We start from the raw sequence: 27,515 nt of genomic DNA on the forward strand, positions 1-27,515 counted from the left end.
TGGAAGATGAATGGCCCCTGCCAGAGGAAATAAAAGAGGAGCGAAAGGGGAGTGGAGTTTGCAGGAGACAATTAGTTTGCTTAATTGGTTCGAGATTCCTTGCCACGTTTTGCAGATATCAACCTGTCAGCTCTCCAAGCCAGATAAGGTCTGTGACTGTAAATCCTCCCTTGAAAGACTTTGCTGGATCTGAATGAGCAGAATTCACAGCAAATTAATAAAAGGGTTTTTTGTCGGGACAAGGAGTTTGCTTCATGCTCTTGGGAAGCCTCGGTCAGAACAATTGGAGCCATCATTGCAGGTAGGGGAATTGTTTTTAAAAAATGGCTTCACCTAGAAGATGGCTTTGCATGTAAAGTAGAGGTGGATCTTTTACGAAGCAGTAACAGTCTCCTTCTTGACTTCTTTTTGACCTCCATATCCCTGGACTCTTAAGTATCCTCAGGTGTTGCCTTCACCACAAACAGAAGGTTGAGATATAACTAGTTCCGCAGATTTTTAATTTTCCAAATTCCTTCCAGTCAAGCTTCAACACCGCCCCTCCCCCCCATTTTTTCCCCTCAAGAAACCACGCTTCCAGATGTTACAGTTAAATCACGTTTATTTTTCCTCTGCAAGCAGCACCCCCCCTCCCGCCGTGCCCTCCACACATTCTTTGTAGGCCCACCTGAAATATTTAATTCTTCTGGAAAATAAAGTCGGATAAGGAAGCAATGCCCTTTAAACTGCTCCAGTTGCACCCATTCTTTTTCGACAGACGTGTAGATTTCGCACTCAACAGGCTGCAAGCCAGAAGGGAGATCCTCCTCTTCGGACCGTCTGAGCATGCTCGGGGAGACCCAGGTGTGACCTTTTGCTCTTTTGTAAGCAACATTTGGGTCAGGCAATCCATCATGGGTGTCCCTGCTGTCAGGTCTGGTGCTTTGCTGCAGCCGTCTGTCACCGGGGTAGTTGGAACCTGCTTAAAGGCAATCCTGTCAAAATCTATGTGTCTACTCAGGCTCGAGCAGAAGGATGCTTTATGACAGGCCCGGCAAAGTCAGCAGAAGATACTGGAGGACTCTGATTGACACTTCCTCATTCTTTCCCTTCGACCAATTGAACGCGGTGGGTGTTCTGTGTGGGTGTATGGGGTGTACCACTGCATGGCTTGATCTGCAGATGCAAACGGAAGATGTGTTGGGTAGTACGTGCCAACAACTAGGATGATGCAGACCTCAAAGCTGGTCATCACGAATGAATCGGTTGCCTTCTGAATGCTTCCCATAGTAGACATAGCGGCATTTCCCCAAAACACCTGCAGCAAAGAGAGAGAACCAGAAAGGTTTACTTTGATGTGTTTATGCGAGCCTTTACAGGGGATGGGAATAAAAACAAGGAGTATAAAAACTGAGTTTCTTCCAATCTTGTATTTGAGTATTCAGTCTCTTATGGCCTGCAAGTCCGTTGGACTGCAAGACGATCCAACCAATAGGTCCTAGAGGAGATCAACCCTGACTGCTCTTTAGAAGGCCAGATCCTGAAGATGAAACTCTTTCAACTGCTAGGTGGGCAGAAGATGGGACAAGTAACGGGACCTCACCCCATTAGGCAGTGCTGGGGATTCGAACCGCTGAACTGCTGACCTTCTGATCAACAAGATGGCAACTAAGCCACTGAGCCACCGCATCTCTACAGTTCTGCCCTACAGATCACTCCAAATACAAATTAGGTCCTTGAGATCAGCCAAGGCCAACTAGATGTTGTCACTTCATCGGGCAATACTAAATATGTCTATTTTGCATCTTCACATACAATTTGACTTTGAATTTACTTCGCAATGGCTCCACTCAAATTCAGAGAGCAAAATTACACATCAACATTCATGTACTTTAGATAGAATGTTAGCAATCTGGTTGTTTGGGTAGACTACAAGCAAGAAAATGCACAGAGTTGTCTATAGATCAACACATTGGCCATAATGCTGCAATCAGAGCGCAGTTTATTCTTTTCGGGTGTGTCACATCTCTGACACAGGCTACAAAAATGGGTTGAAGTTCACACTGTCATGGTTGACTTCTCGACTTTTTGGAGCCACATCCTGCAGAGTTCCCTTGAAAATATATTAGCTCTTGCATATCATTACATTATATTCGAATCCCTAGTGCTGTGTAACAGAGTGAGCCCCCGTTACCTGTCCCAGCTTCTGCCTACCTAGCAGTTTGAAAGAATGTAAAAATGAAAAGTAGAAAAATAGGCACCACCTTCGGTGGGAAGGTAACAGCATTCCATCCACCTTTGGTGTTTAGTCATGCTGGCCACATGACCACGGAGACATCTTCGGACAGCGCTGGCTCTTCAGCTTTGAAATGGAGATGAACACCGTCCCCTAGAGTCAGGAACGACTAGCCCATATGTGCGAGGGGAACCTTTATCTTTACCACAGCGTTATACAGTATATCACATAGAACTACATAATAAAATATCAATGCAAAACATATTCATTCATATACTTACTCAACTTCTTGTTAAAAAACAACATATATTATAACATAATCTCAGGTGAAATTCTCTGGGAATTCTATTCTAAATCTGCACGTTCTGTTCAAGAGAAATATAATATAGAATTAGGTCTGTACTACAACTTCTATATTTTCTGAACATTAGAGTGGAATCAAAACGGAATCAAATGGAATCCAGTTGGAATCAAAACACATGGAAGATACTTGCCTTAACACTCAATGGTCAAATATTACCAATGACCCTTTGGCAGAAACATTTCGTGTCTATTTGTTTATAAATCTGTTCTATCCTATTTGTGGATTTTAAAAAGAACACAATAATTCTATTTAAATAAATATTTGATTATGTTGTCCTTCCAAAATATGCCTCTATTTTTTCAAAAAAAGCCTTTATAAAACTATCATATATTAATAGATACTAAAATAATGTTCATTGTAAAGTTCAAAGACACACAAAATCAGGAGGATGTTAGATTGATCTGTTCATTAGTCTTTGAAAGAAGCCTTGTTCTTTCCTTCATCAGATTTTGAAATGTAGGCCAACAAAATTAAATTAATCCTTAAACATTTTTTAATTTCAGATTAAATATTTTTGAGACAAAAAATAAATAAAGACAAATGGTATACATTCAATTGAAAAGTCTTATAACTGCAACTGAATTTTTTGTCCCTAGTGAGTTATATTTTCAATTGTTGCTGCTTCCAAATTAATCTGATCTACCAGATCACAGCTAAGCTATCCATATTTCTTCTGCTTTTAAAGATTCCCAGAAAACAACCAACTCAATAAAGATCATGAGTGCTGAGTGTAATCAATTGAATTCAATGGGGGCTGCCTTTCTGATACATGCACAGGTCTAAAGATATTTTGAAAAGTGTCTTTTGAAAGAATATATTGAAATCTATTTTGAAAAATAATGTATTTGAAAAGACCTAATTTGGGAGAGACTACATTATATATATGCTGTATTTCCCTGAAAATAAGACAGGATCTTATTTTCTTTTGACCCCCGAAATAAGCACTTGGCCTTATTTTCAGGGAGGTCTTATTATTTTTGAGGTGCAGGAGGCAGCGAGCGTGGTCACCTCATGGCTGCTGCTGTGTTGCAATATGTTTGGGGAGGGCTTATTTTCAGGGGAGGGCTTATTTTAGCGCATGTGCTCAAAAGCCCAATTGGGCTTATTATCCAGGGAACTCTTATTTTCAGGGAAACAGGGTAATATGCACAATATAACATGTACACAATTCCACATTTCAATGCATATTTGCTTTTCTTCAGAGATTAAGGAAGAAATAGATAGGTGAGACTGACGGATGAGCAGCTGAGAAGGTAACATGTTATCAGAAATAGACAAATCCCCCTATTCTTTTTCTGGAAGTCACCATCCATGAAAAACAGGGCTTTTATCTTCCAGAATGACTTTTCATGACAAACACTGAAGCTATCGCCGCTTCTCTTTCTCCCCAGGAGGCTACCCAGGGCTGTCGATTTTAAGTATCAAAATTTAAAGACCATGAAGTGTATTTTTATTAGCACGAGTTGTCTTTTATTAACAACATTCCTCAAGTTCCTTTGGCAGATGGGACTGATAAAGCTATCCATAAAGTCAATCCTGCCTGCCTCTCTCTCTCTCTCTCTCTCTCTCTTTCTCTCTGGGATAGAGGCTGTTTATGGAAATCGTGGTGCTCCTTTGATGAATGCATCAGACCTGCGATGAGGTGTCGCGGCTTAGAAAATGAGACAAGGAGGGCAGCGTATTAATATTGTCAATGATCTCTTGACAGTCAAACAGATCCCGTCGTCACCATCCCGATTTTAAATAGACATCAAGTGTGTTCAAGACAAAAGGCCAGGCTTTCCCACAAAAGGCGATGATTGGGTAGAGTGGCTCTTTGGACAATAACTTGATCTGAGAAGACACTGTCAGGATTCAAGACAAGCCTGGAATTGTGTGCGGTGACAGAAAACAGAAACACAGGTCAGAGATACTGGTGCTGTATCGCTCCACGTATACTCTGACACTGTCGCCAGCGCTAACAAAACCTGACATCCTTTCCTATCACTTAGAATATTCTTTGTGGTTCCTGCAGACCGCTTTTTTCTGTTTTTTACCCCGCCTTTTCCTTCCCTAGACATCATTACAAAGTCCAGTGTTGTTTCTGAAGTTCCTGGCAAGCCTCCGCTGTCACGGGGGTTTCAATCCGAGAGGCCTAAGGACAACCTCAGTCAATCTAAATTTGGAATTTGTGGCAGAAGTGCTCTCGTTTTCAGGGCGATCTCGGCGACTTGAGGTGATCTGAACGCGGAAGTGTGAGGAGCTGTCACCTTAAATAAAGTCCTTCAAGGAAAGGAACTCAGTTCCAGGGACATTGGGCAAAGGAGGTTGGACGGTCTGGCAGGAAGGAATGAAATCCAGATGCTGCTTCTGTGGTTGGCCTGAGGAGAAAAAGGACTTGTGACTGTTAAAGCCAGCTTGATTTTTTTTCTTTTTTCAACTCCTTTGGTCGACGGTGGTTTAAATTAATGAAGTGTTGTGTTCAAGGAGAGCACCCACTAAGGAGCGCAGCTTCAGTTCCATTACTGGGTGGTTTATGTTCACATTTGTGTGTGTATTGTTGTTGGTGTTTCTCTTTTGCTCAGAGGTCCCTGATAAAAGCTAAGCTAAAAACAGTCTCAGCGGAATGACTATTATTTTTTATCAGGAAGGTTACAGTATTTGTAAAGCAATAATCTCCCTTATCGTTTCAATGAGGTGACAAAGAGGCCTGCATCTTTTATACAGAGAGGCAAACTCACACAAGGATTTATGTACACACACACACACACCATCCTTTTCCCACTCTTAGCAGCTGAGAAAACTCTGCAAATGCTGGGGGCTTTAGGAAGAGCAAATGGGAGAAAGATGTTTCTTTTCTAATATTTCTCCTTCTGAAAATAGCTTCTGAAAATAATTCCAGAAAACGTGTAGCAAAGAGAGCGAGAGAGAAAGAGACAGAGAGACAGAGGGAGGGAGGGAGGGAGGGAGGGAGGGAGGGAGGGAGAGAGAGAGAGAGAGAGAGAGTGAGAGAGAGAGAGAGAGAGAGAGAAAATGGCCAACCTTTAATGACCTACGTGGCATTTTTAATTAAAATATCCAGCGCTAGACCTGATAAGCGAAATATAGTTCCAATACAATGAGAACTGGAAGCTCTTTTCTATCCAGGCTGTTGAAAAATGACAGAATCCCTTCTCTTGAAGGATCATTCTTCTCCAAATGAAGCACCTAATTTTTCTTAAGTAGCCTCTTCCACCGTCGCCCCAAAAGCTGTTAAAAGTATAATTATGAAAAAATTGCAAGGGGAAGATTCATTTTTAAATACACTCTTTATCTTTTAAATGTTTTCCCTCTGCGGAATGGATGTTCTAATTATACTGAGTAAGTAACAATCTCGCCATCGTTCGCGTGTGTGCAGAGATATCTGTCTCACTCAAACGTTACATTGGACTGTCAGGACGGGAGACCTACTAGAGCTTGGGTGGGGTGAGAGAAGTCTGGGAGGGGGAAGCAATTATCCTCATAAACAAATACATGCATGCATACCAACACAAGTTTTTAAAAAATAGTGTGCGGTGCCCAAAACCCCTGAATATTTAAACTACAATGTACAGGCTTGTTTGGAGGAAATAAAAAGGCATCGTTTCAGGGTATGAGATCATGTCACTGGATCAGATTTCCTTCCAATTAGTATTAAACACTGGAACAATTTGAGATAATGGTGCCTTCCTTCTAAATAGAGAAATTCTATTCTGTTCTGTTCTGTTCTGTTGCTATTGCTATTGCTATTCTATTCTATTCCTATTCTATTCCTATTCTATTCCTATTCTATTCCTATTCTATTCCTATTCTATTCCTATTCTATTCCTATTCTATTCCATTCCATTCTATTCTAAACACATTTCTATTCTATTCTAAATACATTTCTATCCTATCTTATCCTAATTTTCTCTTCTGTCGTATTCTATTCTATTCCATTCCGTTCTGTTCCCCTCTCCTCTCTTGTTCCCCTTTACCAGTAGTTCAGCCAGATGGAAGGCTGAAAGTGGATTAATGTCATAGGTATCCCATAAAGGATCAACCAATGTGTTACATCAGGGTTTTAAACTTGTAACGTCACATTGTCATCACCTGACGTATCACGACTTTTTCCCCTTCGGCTAAATCAGGGATGGGCGTGGCAAGCATGTGATGCATCCAGCCCATGGGCCATGAGTTCGACACCCCTGTGTTACATGAAAGATATACTAGTTTCTCCAAACAGAAATACTAATGCGATAAGGGAATCTTCCTCTGAAGTTATGATCTACCCACAACAAGGGCGCACCAGGTCCAGCAATGAATGCAACAGCATTTGGGTATTTGGGATCTGAATGACTTATTCCCTGCCTCTTTCTGTACAGTTCCTAGAGCCTCCTGTAGGGAAGGGAGATAGATGTCCACAATTGCATTGGCTGCAATTCCTGTGACCAGAGAAGCAATGGGTGGAAAATCATTAAAGAGATCCAACTTACAACTAAGGAGAAATTTCCTGACAGTGAAAGCAAGCAGTGGGAAGGCTTGCCTTCAGAAATTGTGGAAGCTCCATCACTGGAGGTTTTCAAGAAGAGACTGGACAGCACTTTGTCCTGAATGGCATAGGGCAGGAGTGCCAAACTCAAGATCTGGCACATGCGGTGCTTAGATCTGGCTCGTGGGGCAGCTCTAGGAACAGCTCACAGTGACTCTGCCAGCAAAAAAGGAATTCAGGACGGCCACAAATGGCCCTCCCAGGCTCTATTTTTGGCTGTGATGGCCTCCTGCTGCCCCCTGCAAGCAAAAACAGAGCCTGGGGGTGTATGTGTGCCCCAGTGGTGGGTTCCTACCGGTTCACACCGGATCGCGCGAACCGGTTGAAGACCGAACCCGGAAGTAACCGGACCCGGAAGTAACCGGGAACCGGCACCGGTCCTGTCACTTTATCCCCCTTGCCATCCCAACGGAGCTCGCTCGCTCCCCCGCCCGTCCGCACTAAGCTAGCTAGCCCAGCTAGCCGCTCATTGATTGGCTGGAGTTCAGCCAATCAGTGAGCGGGCTGGAGGCGACCCGTTTAAAAGCGGGTTGTCCTCCATTTCAAAACTCCCTTCTCTTCGCTGGGAGCTTGCTGCTTCCTTCAGGTAAGCAACTAAGCGTGAGGGGGGGCGGGAGGCTAGCTTCAGCGAGGAAAGGCCTCTAGGCTTTCCCTCGCTGAAGCGGCGGGCTGGCATGGGCCGTGCGGGCGGTGGGCAGCTAGATTCGCCCAGGAAAGGCCTCTGGGCCTTTCCGGGACGAAGCGCCGGCGTCGCGTGGAACGCGCGGCCGGCGGGAAGCTAGCTTCGCCCGGGAAAGGCCGCCGGGCCTTTCCGGGACGAAGCGCCGGCGTCGCGTGGAACGCGCGGCCGGCGGGAAGCTAGCTTCGCCCGGGAAAGGCCGCCGGGCCTTTCCGGGACGAAGCGCCGGCGTCGCGTGGAACGCGCGCCCGCCGGGAAGCTAGCTTCGCCCGGGAAAGGCCACCGGGCCTTTCCGGGATGAAGCGCCGGCGTCGCATGGAACGCGCGGCCGCCGGGAAGCTAGCTTCGCCGAGGAAAGGCTCCTGGGCCTTTCCTCGATGAAGCACCGGGCTGGCGTGGGCGGCAAGCCTCTGCGAGGCTAGGCCAAAAGCCCCCCACCCTCCCCTCTCCAGCCTCGCCTGGCTGGCTAAGCCCTAAGCAGTCTTAAACAGTCTTACCTGTCCTCCTGCCTCTCTGCCTGTCTGCTGCCTGTTGCAGCATCGGAGAGCTGCTGATTCTGCCTGCTGGTAAGTAACCTGGTTTTTTTTCTTTTATTTTTTTAATGTATTTTAAAATAATATTTTATTTATTGTGCATAGAATTTTTTTAAATAATTTTACTTAAAAGTATTGAGTATAGAATATTTTAAAATGGTTTACTTCAATTTATTGTGGATGGATTCTTTTTTTAAATTGTCTCAGACTATTTTAAAAAAGATTCTATCCAAAATAAATTAAAATAAACCATTTTAAAATATTCTATACTCAATACTTTAAAATGTATTGTGTATAGAATTGTTTTAAATTGTTTTATTGTAATTTATTGTGTATTGAATGTTTTTAATGCTTTCATTTTAAATTATTGTGTGTGGAATAGTTTGAAATGGTTACAGTATAAATTATTGCTGGCGGAATAATGGTTACAGTTGGTACAATACCTTAAAATAGTTATAGTATAAATTATTGCTGGTGGAATACTTAACAATGGTTTTTAAGGATTTTTTTTTATTTATAGAATATCTTTTTTAAATTATTGTTTGGGAATTTTTATGTTTTAATTGTTTATAAAATATATTTACTACAAGAAATGTTATTCCTTTTTGCAAATGTTTTCTTTGTGGTGCAATATGTTGCTTAAAAGTGTTCAGACCAGGTTTATATATCTCAAAGTGGGTGCTTTTCTATGGGCAGGCCAGGTTTGCCACATTTAATGTGTTTCACCCTGGTTGTTTAGGTAATTCTGAGGTGGTTGCTGGTTCTGTGAGCTTCCTGGCACTGTCCTTTATAATTTCCCACAATGCCTTGATGGTTTTTATTCCAGTGGCTTTGTCTTTCCTGTCCTTAGGGTTAGGGGGAAAAAAACACTGGTTTCATTTGCAGTCTTTGGGGGGGGGGGGTGGACAAAAAGGAGAAAGAGGGAGGAGGTGGGGGAAAGTGGGATCCTTGCTGCTTTCTGAGCTTGGTGGTTTTTTTTACAGACATTTCACTACCAAACTAGGTAACATCATCAGTGCTAGATGGGGTTGTGGGGAAAGGAGGAGGAGGAGAAGTCGAAGGACAAAAAGGAAAAAGATAAGGAGGGAGAGGACTGTGGGGTCCTTTGGTGTTCTCTGAACCTGGTGGTTTTTAATTATTTTTAGGGAATTTTTATTTATTTATTGTTTATAGAATGTTTATTACAAGAAATGTTATTCCTTTTTGCAAATGTTTTATTTGTGATGCAATATGTTGCTTTTAAGTGTACAGGTTGGTGTATGGTATGTGTCTCAAGGTGGCTTCTTTTCTATGGGCAGGCCAGGTTGGTGCAAGGCAGCTTTGCCAGATTTTGTGTGTTTCTGTGTGATACCTGGTTGTTTAGGTAATTGTGAGGTGGTTGCTGGTTCTGTAAACTTCCTGGCACTGTCCTTTATAATTTCCCACAATGCCTTGATGGTTTTTATTCCTGTGGCTTTGTCTTTCCTGTTCTTAGGGTTAGGGGAAAAAACTGGTTTCATCTGCAGTCTTTTGGGGGGGAATTGTTTTGTGTGTGTGTGTGTGTGTATTTTCCTGGCACTGTCATAGTTTGTGTTTGTGGGTATGTAATGTCCTGCAGTTATCTACACATTAATAATGATCAAGTACTAATAATATTTCCTTATACATTTTAATGACCTTTCCTTTCATAATTGGTGTTTTCTTTCATACTTTTAGATTTCTAATTGCTGTTTCTGTTAGTTAGCAATTGATAAAACAAATTCCACGTGAAAAAGTATTCAAAGCCTTCTTGGTTTTAATTGTCAATTTATTCATTCTTGCACATTCTAATATTTATTCATTTTCATATCTTTGTTTTTTCCACTGTTGTGCAAACACAATTCCAACAGCTGTTAACATGTGTAAAATTAAATATGTATTTATTCCCTTTGAAATACAAGTAGTAAGTAGTAAGCTACTTACCTTCTGTAAGTAGCTCTTTTATTGTTTTGTGTACTTATTTTAATCTTATTTAAGTAGTAAGTGCACAAAATAATAAATTTCCTTTTTTATATTTTCTTTTTGTAGATCATTCATTGGGGCAAAAAATTCAGTGACATTGTCTTGGCCACTCCCATCCGGTCACATGACTGCCAAGCCACTCCCACCCGGTCACATGGCCGGCAAGCCACTCCCACCAGGTCACATGGCTGGCAAGCCACTCCCACAAAGGAGGCCACACCCACAGAGTAGGTTCCAAAATTTTTTGAAACCCACCACTGGTGTGCCCCCCCAGCTCCATTTTCACCAGCAGAGGGCAGCAGGAGGCCATCACAGCTGAAAATGGAGCTCGGGAGCCCATTTTCGGTGCTGGGACACTTGGGTCACCTCAAATGTTCCTGACATGAGTGATGTCAATCTGGCCATGCCCACCCTGGCCACATCTACCTTGTCCTCCTGAGGTCAAACACAACCCTCAATGAAATCAAGTTTGACACCCCTGGCATAGGGTCTCTTGCTTGAGCAGCGGGTTGGACTAGAAGACCTCCAAGATCCCTTCCAACCCTATTATTCTATGTTCTAAATGTCCAGGGAGCTACTTTCAGGATTTGACCATAAAGTTCAGTTGAGGTGGGGGAACCCTTCAAATTATTTGAAAGCTTCAATTGGTGCCAAATTAAACAGCTGAATCTTTAATCACCTGCCTGGAACAGATTCTTTCTATTTTAAAACAACTTCATAAGTTATCATTTATTTTATCATTTTATTTCCAGGCCAAAGGCAAACAGTAATCCCCAGTTTTCAATCTTGAAAATACTAAAGAGTCTAGATCCAATGGTGTGCTGGAGGCAGCTCTCATAAGCTTAGGAGAACCTCAAATGTTGTACATTGATGGAAATCAGAGGTGAGCCTTGATCAGAGGTAGGTTGCTCCTAGTTTGGCCCGGATCGGGCGAACCGGTAGTGACAGTGGCGGGAGGCTCCACCCACCCGCTCAGACATTTCTGCACATGCGCAGAAGCATTGCACAAGCGCGCGAGGAAACTGGTAGTAAAAAAAAATGGCAACCCACCACTGGCCTTGATGCAACTAACATGATTTCAACTCCCAGAAGTCTTAAAGCATGCTGCCTGGGGAATTCAGGGAGTCGAAGTCCACATATCTTAAAGCATGCTAGCTGGAGAATACTGGAAGTTGAAATCCACCCATGTTAAAGTTGTCAGGTTTGAAAACATTGAAGGAGGCCAACGGAAATTGCAATAATGGTTCTGTAAAAAACTCATCCTCATGCGTGATTAAAAGCATTTCAGTATTTCCACTGCAATATTTCCACTTTGGATGAAATGGGTGTCCTTTCTCTACAAAGGAAGAAAATAATAATAATGGGAGAAAACAGATGTCCAGGAATTTTTATTATTAAACGACTTAAAACTCTACATATAACCGGGTCTGGATAGGCTAAGGTTTAATTTGACCTAGGCGAAGTGCATGGAAACGAACAGACAAGTAGATGTTTAATAATCTACCATATTATGCCAGAGTATTTTTATGTCATCCTGATGTAGTCAGGCCACAAACGGTGGTTTGCTTTCTGTGACCCAGGCTGAGACACAGTTTAAAGGCTCTCTAATGCATTAAGGATCTGAGCCATTTAGGTTAGCAGATTAAAGCGGCATGCGGGGGGGGGGGGAGCACGATTCCATTACACATCCCCTTGCAGGGAAACAAATAACACACTGTGCCTTAGATGTCACACAGTACTTCATTTGCACAGGGAACAAAAAGCAGCTCTTCCTTCTTGAATGACAATGCTGTGATCTTGGCGACTGCTTTCCACAGATCCTGGAACAGAGGTCCTTTCAGAGAAATTATTGCAATCATTTTTTAAATAGCCGGGTAGGACTTCGTAGGAAAGGCTCTGTAGCTTCTCTCTCCCTCCCCCCTTCCCCACCCTCTCTCTGTGTAAAAAAAATTGCATGTATTTATTTTTCTTCTTAAGGTCCAAAGCCAGCTAACGGGGTGTGGATTGGCAGTAGAAAGTCTTCCAGTTGCTGCTGAACTACAATTTAGAGCAGGGGTGTCAAACTCGATTTCATTAAGGGCCGCCTCAGGGTTGTGGTTGACCTCGGGGGCCGGGGAGGGGGCGTGGCCAGGGTGGGTGTGGCCAGCTTCCCTGCCTCCCTCCTTCTCATTCCCATCTTCCTCCCTCCCTCCTTCCCCTCTCTCCTTCTCTCCTTCTCATTCCCATCTTTTTCATTCCTTCTAAGTCTGACCGCATTCCCACCCAGATGGCAGCCATCAAGCTATAGATTAGCACCTGGCCGGCCTGGGCCAGGGCTGAGGCAGCGGGGGCCAGTCCTTCGCTGTCCAAAGGACATCCCCGTGGGCCAGATCTAGCTACATCGCAGGCCACATCTGGCCTGCAGGCCTTGATTTGACACTCCCGATTTAGAACATCCTTCACCCTTTCCAGAGGTGGCATTCAGCCAATTCAAACCAGTTTGCCTGAACTGGTAGTGGAAACTGCGGGTGGGCCTATCCAGTCGCCCCAGCTCTATGACGTCCTTTTTAGGCATGTTTTCAAGCCAAAGCACATGAGTGAAAGGCCAAGCGCACACATGGACTGGGCCCATGTGAGCAAAGCAAGCTCACATTTGTGAACTGGTAGGGAAAGTAAGTGAATAGCAATCCTGACCCTTTCCCATACTGGCTGTGTCTTCTGAGAATAACAGAATAATAGAAGGGACCTTGGAATTCTTCTAGCCCAGGGGTGTCCAAACTTGGGAACTTTAAGACTTGTGGACTTTAAGTCCACAAGTCTTAAAGTTCCCAAGTTTGGACACCCCTGTTCTAGCCCAACCCTCTGCTTAGGCAGGAAACCCTACACCACTTCAGACAAACGGTTATCCAATCTCTTCTTAAAGACTTCCAGTGTTGGGGCATTCACAACTTCTGGAGGCAAGCTGTTCCACTGATTAATTGTTCTCACTGTCAGAAAATTTGTGCTTCTCTCCTTGTTAGTTTCCACCCATTGCTTTTTGTCCTGCTCTCAGGTGCTTCAGAGAATAGCTTGACTCTCTCTTCTTTGTGGCAGCCCCTGAGATATTGGAAGACTGCTATCATGTCTCCCCAGTCATAATTTCATCTATCATACCTCTCCTTCCCTCCCTCCCTCCCTCCCTCCCTCCCTCCCTCCCTCTCTCTCTCTCTCTCTCTCTCTCTCCAGTAGACAGACATAGAGAAGAGCTTAGCAGACATTATATTCAGATTTTATTGATGTTGCTATGAAAGTGGCTTTTTTTTTTACATGAAAAATTATTCCTAGAGATACATCCCTAAAGATATGGCCTATTTCCAATAAGTCTCTTTTTTCCGCTTTTCCTATGTAATGGAAAGCAAGTTCCAAAGGTCAAAGAAATCTATTCCCACCTAAACCAAAGATCTTGACCACTAGAGGGCAGCATTAATTTGTCAAAGGAAGCCACAAACTACACATACTCTTCTAGGACAATTAAAGCAATGTCCTTTGCTTCCATCACAGTCCATGGTATGCTTTGTAAGGATCTGTGATTTCAATCCCAGTTTAGGCCTAGAAATCTGATTTGTGGGAGACTGAAAAATCCCATTCACTATCTATCTTTCTGCAAAGCCAGCACTAAGAAAAATACAACCGTTTTGTCCGGTCTAAGAAAGAAATAATAATAATTGTGTCGTCAACATTTGTGCTCTTTTTTTAAAATATTTTTTTATTATTTTTCAAAACAAACACAACACATCCTTCTTTACATACTGTAGAAAGTGTATCAGTTGGTTACAAAAAGGCTTTCGTGCATCTCTTCCACAGTGAACAAACATAATTCATATTACTCAAGAATTTTAACTCAGATATTTATACATGTTACCATCATCATACCTCCATTTTCATTTGACTATAATTGTTTAAATGTCCTTCATCATAAAATATACCAAGATTTAATACATAACCACATACTGGCATTTCATTTACTATTTCTAAAATCCTCCAATAACACTGAATCCTTATATTCTATTCTAGCTAAACATCCATAATATTTAATAACAAAGTTTTCTAATCCTTCTTTCCAAATCACTGTTTACAATTTACATCCAGTTTCCTTATGTTGTACCCATACCTGTATATACGTTGTTATCATTATCCCTCCTTTATTTAACTATATCCTGCATCATAACATTTTCCCCCTAATAATCAAGACTTAACTGTATCTAACTTAGTTCTATTTTATTAACCTTTATATATAATCCAAAAGGATTTCTAATCTTCCTTTCATGGGTACCATTCAATATTCATATCCAATTATTACTTATCATAACACTACACATGTATACATTATTATCATTATTATTTATTTATTTAACTATATCTATTGTCACTAAATTTCACTAAGTTTAACTAGTTTTAAATTATACTCTTCTAACTATCAACCTGTATCTTTCCAGTAGCAAAACAGTCTCATATCTTCTGCCATTTGTGGTGTCAGTCCTCTAATCATCTCCTTAATCAACTTTGTAAGGACTCCTCTTAGCAACTCCTTGCTTATAAAAATCTCTCATGTAATTTCAATGCCCTTCTTTTGTTTCCTTAATCAGCTTATCTTTGATTGTCAGTACTGTTATCAATGATATTGCTAATAAAATTTCTCTCTTTAAATCCATTAATTCTTTTGTTTCTTCTTCTTCTGTATCTTGCCATCTGGGGTAGATTTCCCCTCCATTTAATTCCTCTTTCAGTATTCCACTCTTTCCATTTTCAGAGACAAACCAATCACCATAAATATCAGCAATTTTAATTTCTTTATATTCATTTTCCTCTTCTATTTTTAGGATTTTAACCACCACTTTTTCCATTTGATAAACATCTCCAACTTCTTCATCATATTTTACTGTTAGATACTCTAAGTCTTCCAACTTCTTCTCTATCCTCTCATATGTGTTTGATAATTTCTGTATTTCTGAGAACATCTTTTGCAGATTTAAATTTTCTTTCTGCTGTTTGTGCTCTAAGCAAATGTGAAGGTGAATTTCTAAATCTTACACAGCAGAAACAATTTGAAGGCACAGGTTGGATACCAATAGTAGTGGCATCTACCTAGACTAAGGGTGTCAAACTCAAGGCCTATAGGCTGCATCCAGACCATGATATTGTTGGATCCAGACCGCGGATCTATCTTGGTCTACCCAATGCAAAGAGGAAAGATCAGGCCAGTGTAGCTTCAGCCTGGTCTACCCAATGTGAAGAGGAAACATAGTTGCAGTTTGGGGAGTGGCATCAAGCTGGACATGCCCACCCAGTCAGCCATGCCCATCCAGGCACCCGAGGTCAACCACAGCCGTGATGCAACATTTAATGAAATTGAGTTTGACACCCCTGCCTTAGACAATGGATATTATGATTACTTTCTCTCCTGGGGTGGACTAAATCTTCACTGCGGGGTCCTAGCAAGCTGTTGTTACCTCCTCATCCTCCATATGATCTAAGCTCCATAAGACGTTATATGCAATGGGCAGCTACTTGCAGTTGAAGTTCCGTTTGAGGTTCCTGTTTGCAAGAAAGACTTCAGCAGTTTGAAAGAAGCAAACCTTGAGATGAGGCAACCTTAGATTGCTGGATTATTTAGTATCTTGTCTGTTTCTAGAAACTCAAAGGTAAAGGTTCCCTTCGCACGAGTGTGCTAGTCATTCCCAACTCTAGGGGGCGGTGCTCATCTCCGTTTCAAAGCTGAAGAGCCAGCACTGTCCGAAGACGTCTCCGTGGTCATGTGGCCGACATGACTAAATGCTGAAGGTGCACAGAACGCTGTTACCTTCCCACCAAAGATGGTTCCTATTTTCCTACCTACATTCTTACATGCTTTTGAACTGCTAGGTTGGCAGAAGCTGGGACAAGTAATGGGAGCTCACTCTGTGACATTGCACTATGGATTCCAACCGCCGAACTGCTGACCTTTCTGATCAACAAGCTCAGTGTCTTAGCCACTGAGCTAAAGTGCTTAAAGTGCCTCAAGGCAGCACCTAAACAGTCCAGAATCATACAATGAAACATGGTTGAGAGATGGACTTCAACTGGAGTCTTCGCATTTCTGTTTCAAGACCTGAACCAGTTTGTCCTGTTTCCTAAGACTGTGACAAACTCCATTTAAAAATGAAAACACGAAGAACTGTAACTGAACCCCCCAAAAAAGGAGCTACTCTGGAGTAGCCTCTGGTTACTTAAGAATGCCCGATGGAAAGCAGCTCTGTGTTTTTATTAGGGAAAACATCTGGAACAGAGGCCAGGATGCTCCAGGGCAAAGAGTTGGTGGCCTAATAAAGATCAAAATCCATTTCATTGTGTCATAGCTGGTTTTATGGAGACTTGTTCATCAAAGGCCATTGGGAAATAGATGCATTAGTACGAGAGATAAAGTAGCATGGTCTTCTTCAATTGCTTTTTAATTGTCATTAAAAATATAGTGAGGTGGCATCTCCCACCAGCGAGACTGGCTAAAATATACCCGAACTTATCACCAGACTTTTGGAAATGTAGCAAAAACAAGGAACGTATTACCACATGTGGTGGTTATGCCCAAAGGCTAAAAAATATTGGAATAGAATAAGAAAATGGCTCGAAGAAATTACTAAACAGCAAATAGATATGAAACCGGAATTATTTCTATTGGGAATACCTACAAGGAAATATGACAAAAAAAACCCACAATATTTAATTATAGATATCATAATGGCAGCAAGAATAATATATACACAAAATTGGAAGAAGAATATATCATCAGAATGGAATGTTATAATGAAAGTGTTAAGAGTGTGCAGAGATGGACAAACTCACGAAAGAAATAAAAGAAAAGGAGGAAACAGAATATTATATGGTATGGAACGAGTGGTACAAATGGCTGGAGGACAAGTGTAAAGCTTAAGGAAAGACTAAATGAAGAAGACACAGGAGTTAGAAAATAGCAATGTATAGGTAGAGATGAACAAACAGGTATAAATGGAAACGGTACATAATGAAGGATTGTAAATTAAGGAATGTATATAATAGTATCATATGTAAAGACAAAGAGAAACTGAAATAAGGGGGGAGAAGTGTATTTACAATGGATGTATACCGAGGTGGAAATGTTGTACAGAAGAAAATTGCAAAAAACAATAATAATATTTTTTGTCTTTTTTTAAAAAAAATGTTTAATAAAAAAATATATTTTTTAAAAAAGTATAGTGAGGTTGTTATTAAGATAATGCTTGTCATTGAGGCCTAGCACAAAAATAGTAACTGTGAGAGGGTCCGAATGGATGAACATTTCAATATGAGCCAGCCATGTGCTGCGACGGCCAAAAAAGCTAATACAATCCTGTGTTGTATAAGCAGGGGCACTGAATCAAGATCATGTGAAGTATTAGTACCGCTTGATAAAACCCTACTAAGACCACACCTGGAATACTGCAACCAATTTTGGTCACCATTCTACAAAAAAGATGCTGAGACTTTGGAAAAAGTGCAGAGAAGAGCAACTAAGATGATCAAAGGCCTGGAGACCAAAACTTAGGAAGAACAGCTGTAGGATTTGGGTTTGGCTTAGTCTAAAGAAAAGAAGAATCAGGAGTGACATGATATATGTCTTCCAGTATTTGAGGGTCTGCCACAAAGAAGAGGGGGGTCAAATTATTCTCCAGAGCAACAGAGGTTGGGACAAGGAATAATGGTTGAAAACTAACCAAACAGAGAAGCAACCTGGAATTAAGGAGAAACTTCCTAAAAGTGAGGAGAATTAACCAGTGGAATAGAAGTGGCCTTCAAAAGTTGTGGGCACTCCATCACTGGAGGTTTTTAAGAAGAGAATAGACAGTAACTTATCTGAAATAGTATAGCTTGTCCCAGTGGTGAAATTCAATTTTTTTTTTTACTACCGGTTCTGTGGGCATGGCTTGGTGGGCGAGGTGTGGCTTGGTGGGCATGGCTTGGTGGGTGTGACAGGGGTAGGATACTGCATAATTTCCATTCCCACCCCATTCCAGGGGAAGGGTACTGCAAAATCTCCATTCCCACCTCACTCTGGGGCCAGCCAGAGGTAGCATTTGCTGGTTCTCTGAACTACTCAAAATTTCCGCTACCGGTTCTCCAGAATCTGTCAGAACCTGCTGAATTTCATCCCTGGGTTGTCCTAATTGAGCAGGGGACTGGACTAGAAGACCTCCAAGGTCCGTTCCAGCTCTATTCAATTCTAATTCTAATTCATTGTAAACAAATTCAATAATACTGGCAATCTTTAGGCTGAAATACCGATGTGGCATTAAGAGCACAAACTTGGATTCATTTATGCAGAAGAAGAAGGGCTGTGCAAATCTTCAAAAGTACTTCACTTTGATGAAGGCTCAAGCCAAGCATTCCTTTGAAGCTGCTTGCTGAAGCCCACATCTCTCCCCCCCCCACCCACTTCTAAGAGCAACGTGAAGAGAACATGTTTTCTCATGCTTTTTTGCTCTCCAGTCCTTCTCAATCTTCTCCAGCAGAGCTCAAACTTTGAAAGAAGAGAAGTCCCCAGGTCCCCACGGCATGCATTAAAGCATGTCCAGGATGGCCAAAGACAACATTGATGGATTGAAGGATTGGATTTATATGCCACCAGCTCCCAAAAGGCTTCCTACAACAAAGCATTAACATTCATTACATATAACACGATCTTCATACTGGTAGCTACCGTTGCTTCATTGATCACCGGTTTTTAAACTTTCATGTTATTGCCAAAGCAAACGTATTAAATGGAACCTGCACTGCATATCAGACATAAATACAATCGAACGAGTCCAGAGATATTTCACGAGAAGAGTCCTCCACTCCTCTGCTCGCAACAGAATACCTTATGCCACCAGGTTTAAATTTTGGCCTTTAACAACTTAGAACTTCGGCATCTTTGATCTGACCTAAGCGTAATGCATAAAATTATCTGCTACAATGTCCTACCTGTCAATGAATACTTCAGCTTCAACCACAACAACACACAAGCTCACAATAGATACAAACTTATGGTAAACCGCTCCAAACTCGATTGCAGAAAATACGACTTCAGCAGCAGAGTGGCCAATGCCTGGAATGCAATACTTGACTCTGTGGTTTCTTCCCTAAACCCCCAAAACTTTAACCTTAGACTGTCTACTGTAGACCACATCCCATTCCTAAGAGGTCTTTAAGGGGCATGCATAAGCGCACCAGCATATCCTACAGTCCCTGTCCTAATATTCCCTTGTATTTGTATCCATTTCATATATTCATAATCATGTCTATACTTATATCTGTTATCTAATTCATACTTGATGAAATAAATAAATAAATGCCCAGCTCCTCTTCAATTTAAATAAGGCTCCATGGATCCGGAAGAACTGGTTAAACCTGAGACAGGACCTGCTCTCACAATGTTATCCAGTCACCAATCTGGTCAACTTCATTCACCAGGGGTTCTGGTAACTTAATCATCACAGTAACCGGGTGTTCTGATCCAACCTTAACAGAAGCAAGAAACAGACTCCTTGTCACGAAAAACCCTCTTTATTTACCTCTTGCGAATTAATTGCATTCACCCACCGAAAAGTCCAGGCAAGAGTCCTTCAAGGAGTTAACTGCAGTACAGACCTTATCAGTAGGCCGGGAGCTCCCAGCCGAAAGGCTGCAATTTGAGTTCTGGCAAGCAGTCTTGGTGGCACGGAACTCAATGAGCAAAATCTTCAGAAATACAAACTGTTGTCTCCTATGACCACCACTCTCCTTTTCTTCCATTTATTCCCCAGCTGGGGAGGGGCCATTCAGCATCCACATGTCCTTTGCTTCCCAAGTTGACTCCTTGTCCTCCATTGCTCACCTCTCCTAACAGCTCTGTGCATACGTGCATCTGGAACAGGCCCCAGCTGTTCTTCCTTCTCACTCATCTCAGCCTCCAAAGGCAGCTGCCTCTCTGGTGGCTGGGAAATGCTGGATGGCCCTGACTCTATTTCTGCGTCCAATGCAGAGCATTCATCAGAACCTTCCCCAGGCTCCAAAACTGGCCCATGTTCCTACCCAACCTCCTCATCATCCGAGTCTGTTGTCAGCTCTGCTGGCAGCTGGCGGGCCACAAAACTGGGTTAGAAGTAATTATTTAGGAAATGTCTACTTTTAGGAAAAGACCCAGTTTGGTGTAGCGGTGAAGGCTAGAAACTGGGAGACTGCAAGTCCCACTTTAAGCACGATGCCAGCTGGGTGATGGGGCCAGTCACTCTCTCTCTCTGCCCTAGGAAGCAGGCAAGGGCAAATCGCTTCTAAAATCCCAAAAAGTAAACTGCAGATAGAAACTTGGCAGGAATGTCAACATGATCAGTCCAAGGAAGCAAATTCTTGTAAAATCCATATCAGAACAGTAGACTGAGAAACCATGGGTAATGGTGGGAATTCTTTCAAACTTCAAACAAGAACTACTAGCATCTCTTGATTTTTGGTGACCAAGCTGTTTTTTTGTGTATCTGTAGAATCACAGCAAAGAAGGCTGAGGTCCCATTACAGGTGGTCCTCAATTTATGACCGCAGTTCAGCCCAAAATTTCCACTGCTAAGCAAAGCACTGGTTAATTGTCCTCCCTGTCAGGACATTTCTCCTGCAATTCCAGGTTGCTTCTCTCTTTGGTTAGGTTTCCATCCATTGCTTCTTGTCTTGCCTTCAGCTGCTTTGGAGAATAGATTGACTCCCCCTCTTCTTTGTGGCAGCCCGTCAAATATTTTAGGCCTTCCCTGGCCAGAGGTGGTATTAGAATAGAATAGAATAACAGAGTTGGAAGGGACTTTCGAGGTCTTCTAGTCCAACCCCCTGCCTAGACAGGAAGCCCTGTACCATTTCAGACAAATGGTTATCCAACATCTTCTTCTTTTTTTGAAAAAAAAATATTGGTTTTTACAAATTTTTTAAAGGAAAAAGGGTAAAAAAAAGGTATAGAAAATTTTGACAGCTACATCATGCGGGAGGAGGTAATCTCCCCAAATCTCGCAACTTTTACAAAGAAAAATAGGAAAACATCAACATTTGAATAAACATTGGCAGTTTTTGATTTTACACTAGATCATCAGTATATTCAATCATTTTTGTATCACTTCCAAGAATTACATTATAACAACAATTGCAATAATGTTTCAACTCATTTTTGTGACCTGAGTCTTCTCAGTATTGGATCCTCCCCCCTGTCTTCTGGCAGAGCCTCGTCCCCTCCCTCCTTCATATCTTGTGTACTGTCCCCTGTTTCGTCTAGGAGGGCATTGTGTTTTTTAATGAAAGCCTCCGCCTCCACAACTGTATTAATTCTAAATCTGCTGCCCTCCCAGAAAATCAGCATACCTTCTGGCAATAACCATCTAAATCAGACTCCTTTATTATATAATTTCTTTGCTAAAGAGGAATATTTCTTCCTCTTATCTCTTACTTTCTTTGGAATCTGTTTAAGAATGGTTATTTCTTTGTCTTTATATTTTAGTGGTCCCACCCTTTGAGCTCCTAAGACCTCATCTCTTGTGGTCTTTCTAAGAAATTTAACATGGACTTCCCTTGGAACATTGTGTGTTCTAGCGTATGCTGAGTTGATCCTGTAAATCAGGTCAATATCCCACCACAGCTGCTGTTTATCTCTTTTAATGTATTCTGCTAGGATTGTAGTCATAATCTCCTTAAGAACTTCATTCTCCGTTTCTGGCAAATTTTGAAATCTAAGGAAAAAAGACATCCTTTCAAATTCCATCTTTATCATATGGTTTTCAAATCCTATATTCCCCTTCTGAATTGTCTTAACCTCCTCCCTCATCCCAACCATGCCCTCCTCCAGTACACCTATTCTCTGTTTATTTTGTGTAGCTTGTTGTTGTGTTTCTCTGAGCTGGTCATTTAGATCTGTCAGTTGTTTTTTCAATTCGTCCTGTCCCTTTAAAAGAGTTTGAAGCATTTGGTGAACAGATAAATCCTTTGGACTCTCTTCGGGAGCTTTAGGTTGTAAAAATGACACCAATTGTGTCTGTTGAGTGATCGGGCTGGACGTAGAGGATGTCGGGGCCGAGGATGCCTTACCAGGCGGTAATTTTTTAGGGCCCATTATGAAACTCAGAGATAGTTATAAGTCTGTGCAAAGAAATGGCACAACTGGGAGAGATTACAAGGCAGGCAAGCCCAGAAGAGAATGTTAATCTTCCTGTGCAGCTCCAAGCCAAATAAGTGAATCAAATATTCCAAATCCAAGGGAAATACATGGTAGAAGAGGCTCCAGGAGGTCTCTGGGGTGCAAAACAGTTCAAAGCCAGAAAAACTTTCAAGAGAGGAATCTCATTCGTAAAGGCAAGGAAGAAGGAGGAAGTTGGCCATCTTGGCTCAGCCTTCACAGGAGTTCAGAAAACAACAAGTCAAAAGTTCTCATAAATAGTTTAAAGAAAATCAACTCAGCCATCCTTTCTCTCACAATTGTAGTAAAAAGTCATTCTCCCATTGCTTAAGGGAAGTGAAAGTAAGTTTTTAACTCTCTCTCCTCCTCCGAGAGAGATATTACGAATGCTGCTTTTCCGAGGGGGGTGGAACCCCCCCCCCCAATCTTAACTCTTCCAGAGATTGAAACAAAGCTTTAAAAAGACTGCTGTTCATCAATTGGATAGATTAGCAAGAGATTTGGGTAGACTTCCCACCTCACCGCACTTCAGCTGTAGCCTTCAATTAATTGTTTCCTTCCAGGCTCCGCTCGGCGAAGACGCGCAGCGATGTGACAGCACTGCCGCGTGCACCCCATGCTTCCCGGCTCCTGGGGCGAAGCTGGAGACTCCCCCGTGGCCGCCACCGATCCAGGGGGTCCCAACAAGCCGCCCTGTGGCAGGGAGCCCCTCCAAGGCCTCCTGTGCTCCCAAGGGGAGCCCACTGAAAAGACGAGCAGCGGACATGCACGTCCGTCGCCTTCGGGGACCGGAAGTCGTCTCCAGGTTATCCAACATCTTCTTGAAAACTTCCAGTGTTGGAGCACTCAAAACTTCTGGAGACAAGTTCTTCCACTGACTAATTGTTCTAACTGTTAGGAAATTTCTCCTCAGTTCTAGGTTGCTTCTCTCCTTGATTAGTTTCCACCTATTGCTTCTTGTCCTACCCTCAGGTTCTTTGGAGAATAATTTGACTCCCTCTTCTTTGTGGCAACCCCTGAGATATAGGAACACTGATATCATGTCTCCCCTAGTCCTTCTTTTCATTAAACTAGGCATACCCAGTTCCTGCAACCGTTCTTCATATGTTCTAGCCTCCAGTCCCTTAATTATCTTTGTTGCTCTTCTCTGTACTCTTTCTAGAGTCTCCACATCTATTTTACATTGTGGCGACCAAAACGGAATGCAGTATTCCAAGTGTGGCCTAACACTAGCCCGTATACAGCCAGTTCTTTCCGGTTCTGGTGAACTGGTAGCAGCAGCTGTGGGAGGCTCTGCCCACCCACCCTGACCTAATGTGTGACCTTCTGTGCTCACATTTGCCAACCAGTAGGGATGGTAAGTGATGCTAAGGGCTCAGCACAGCCTCATCCCTTTCTTCTGTTACAAGATGCTTTAAAGCAAATCCTGGGGAAAAATGGCTGTTGATACTGGTGAGACCTTCTCTTTAACTAGATCTTTCAGGGGAAAAAAAAACAAATTAATCAAGAGCTAGCTGAAGTGGGTTTAATGATTGCATTCTGCATACAATCAACTTTTCCCTTTTCAAGGGCCATCAATATGTCAAGGGAAGACATATCTGAAGGATATAGCTCTTAACGTCAAGGTTATCTATTCTCCGCAAGACTCCTACTCTTTACCAGCGCTGATACTTTACGCTGCCTGTGTCTAACATTTTCATCAACTCGGCAATCAATCAAGGTAATAATGTTGTGCAAAAAATCAATTAACAACGCAATTAAACTTTCCTTATTATCTCAAAGGGCTGAAATAATACCTGAAGGGGAGATAGACTCACTGAATACAGACATCTATAACCCAATGTGAAAGTGAATTACGAGCCGAGACAGATGTAAGCATGTACAAGTACAGTTATTTTCAATGGGATGTAGCTCATCCAGGCAGCCTTTCAATCACCGAAATTCCTATATCCTAAAATTCCAAATTACTTTAAAGAAATATATGACACACAAGATCTAATTCATATTCCCCTGGCAAGATAACAAACAGACAAATACATGGAGAGAGAGAGAGAGAGACAGAGAGACACACAGAGATAGATAGAGAGACAGAGAGGGAGATGAGAGGGAGTGACAGAGAGAGAGAGAGGGAGAGGGAGGGAGGGAGGGAGGGAGGGAGGGAGGGAGGGAGGGAGAAGAGAACAGAAGAGCAAACACTCCACCATCTCTCCTTCCAGGCCCCAGAAATTGGAACAGGATTATTATTCAAAGGCAAAATGATATTTCAGAGAGAACATAAAATATAAAAGCTATAATAACATTTACATCTGTATACCACCCATGTCATTAAATGCAAGCTATCAATTATACATTATCTGGAGTACATATATGAAGTGAAAAATAAGGTGGAGCACCATTTTAAAGCCTAGAGGTTTTAAATTTGCAAATACCTCAGTCTGTGGAGGCATCAAATGCTATGAAAGACTTCAGTTAGGCACAGACAGCTACATCCCCTCCCGAGATACTCCTTATCCAAAACGGGACAAGAAGAACGAGTGTACAAATTTAACAACTGCGTTACAATTTACGATGGTCTTTCTTTCTTTCTTTCTTTCTTTCTTTCTTTCTTTCTTTCTTTCTTTCTTTCTTTCTTTCTTTCTTTCTTTCTTTCTTTCTTTCTTTCTTTCTTTCTTTCTTTCTTTCTTTCTTTCTCCCGAGCCAAACTTGGAAAATGTTATCAGAATCAGAACTTTCAACCCATCGCAGATAGTTCCGATACTGTACCGTACTACATACTATATATACTACATATACATAGGGGCATGCATAAGCGCACCAGCGTGCCCAGCTTCCCTGCCCTACTGTCCCCATTTATTTGTACCCATTTTCTGTGTTCTTATTCATGTTTATTCTTATTCCTCTTATTTTGTACATGTGACAAAATAAATAAATAAATAAATATTGAGAAGTAGATATTCTCATTGAAGAAAATATTGGGTAAGCTGCTTTGCTTGAGAGGAATCTCTGGGTTTTCTGTAGGGCTGAGTCAAGCTGTGATAGGGACCTGGGTTCATGAAACATTTCCAAGAAAAGAACCAAGAGAAAAGGAAATCACGCCCAGTGTAGAAAATTCCTCTCAATCATTTGATATCAAATGGTTTGGCTCTGCAACCCAACAAGGCAGACATAGACTTTAGAGGATAATTAGAACTGTAGAAAAAACAATGGCTACCAACTTGCGTTCCACTGAGGACCTGTACACTGCACAAGTCAAAAAGAGGGCTGTGAAAATATTTACAGACCCTTCACATCTTGGACATAAATTGTTTCAACTTCTACCCTCAAAACAACACTATAGGGCACTGCACACCAGAACAACTAGACACAAGAACAGGTTTTCCCCAAATGTCACCACTCTGCTAAACAACTAATTCCCACAACACTGTCAAATTATTTACTAAGACTGTATTGCTATTATTCTTCTCATCCTTCCTAGTACCTATCTCTTCCCACTTATGGCTATAACCATGTTGCTTGTATCTTTACAATTTATATTGTTTTACTAGCTGGATACCACTACGAAACTATGTGGTCAGGCTTGATACATTGACACGTAAAGCTTGAAAATTAATGTAGAATGTGTAACTCAACTGTAAGGCAACTGGCAGTTGGAACAGAGTTCTTTTCAGGTGGGGAGGGGGAGTAGAATGTCTAAACTCTGAGCCCACAGGCAGGATGAGTCATGCACTGACCATGCCCATGTAAGACAACTGGCGGTTGGCACAGAGTTCCTTTCAGATGGGGAGGGGGAGTAGAACATCTAACTCCTTAGCATTGACACATGTTAATATAATACTGTATAAGAAATACTGATGATCTGTTGGTCACTTTGAAAAATCATTTCTTCTTAAACCAAGAGGAACATACATGCAGAATTTCATGTCTGTAGGCTTTACAGTTCTGGAGATTTTGTGATGAGTGAGTGGTATTTGGCTTTTATATATATAGATTGTTTCTTAGTATGAGTTGATTGCTTATTAGTATCCTATGACTATCACTAAGTGTTGTATCTTATGATTCTTGACAAATATATTTTATTTTCTCTTTATGTACACTGAGAGCATATGCACCAAAGACAAATTCCTTGTGTGTCCAATTACACTTGGCCAACAAAGAATTCTATTCTATTCTATTCTATTCTATTCTATTCTATTCTAGTCTAGTCTAGTCTAGTCTAGTCTAGTCTAGTCTAGTCTAGTCTAAATATTGAGTAGCCCTACAAAACATGCTCTGGGACTCCAGGTTTTTATTATTAAGTATAAGTACCATCTCTTACACCCTCACAGTTGGGGGAATTGCTTTATAGCAGGAATGCTATAAAGCAATTCCCCCAGCTGCGTTTCCTTAAGTAGCTAAGAACATTGGAAATGGTCTGTTTTTACACCTCGCTCACGAAGAGCAAATACTTCTTTGGAGCCACATTTTCGATCCTCTCCTTGCCCCCTTTGCCCCCACCCCACCCCCACCTTTCCTTTCCACTTCTCCCTGGTTTATAATTCTCTCTGGTTTTGTCCCTGGCTACCACCTCATGGTGCCACAACAACCCTTGGTAATTTCAACCCTTTTGAAACCACCATGATTTCCACCACCACCACCCCCTCTCAATCCCAACACAAAATTTTTGAAAGCCACCACAGCCTGGGACAATTTGGGATATCTAAACAGTTACAATCTTAATTGCGAAAGGAATATAATTAATATGTTTTTGTCTGCCGCGACTTCATTGCGTGTCTGTCAACTGGAACCATTCCTGCTGTGCATTTCATTCCCCAACAATGGGGGTGTGTTGGGTTTTAAGTATCGGGTTTGTGCCTCAACGCTTTCTATGCTGTAGTTGATGTGTTGTTATTCATGGGTTGCATTTTGAAACATGGATGATACACAAATGTAAACGGGGGCTAAGGCTTTCACATTCTTCAGCCCACTGGGAATGATCATTTGGTTCTTTCAAAAAATTACTTTAAATCTCAGATGCAAGGAGCTATGTATGACCTTCTCTCAAAAGGGG

General features: G+C 41.9%; 1 protein-coding gene across 1 annotated transcript in view; it reads right to left on the reverse strand.

Moving 5' to 3' along the window:
* Window positions 1-604: 604 nt before the first annotated feature.
* LRMDA (leucine rich melanocyte differentiation associated) overlaps window positions 605-27,515 on the reverse strand; it is a 1,009,412-nt gene continuing 982,501 nt past the window's right edge. The window contains 1 exon segment of the mRNA XM_081955714.1: window positions 605-1,297. Coding sequence (XP_081811840.1) covers window positions 1,218-1,297 — 80 coding nt within the window. The 3' untranslated portion in view covers window positions 605-1,217.

This window comes from Natrix helvetica (assembly GCF_964273705.1).
Source record: "Natrix helvetica genome assembly, chromosome: 5".
Classification (NCBI taxonomy): domain Eukaryota; kingdom Metazoa; phylum Chordata; class Lepidosauria; order Squamata; family Natricidae; genus Natrix; species Natrix helvetica.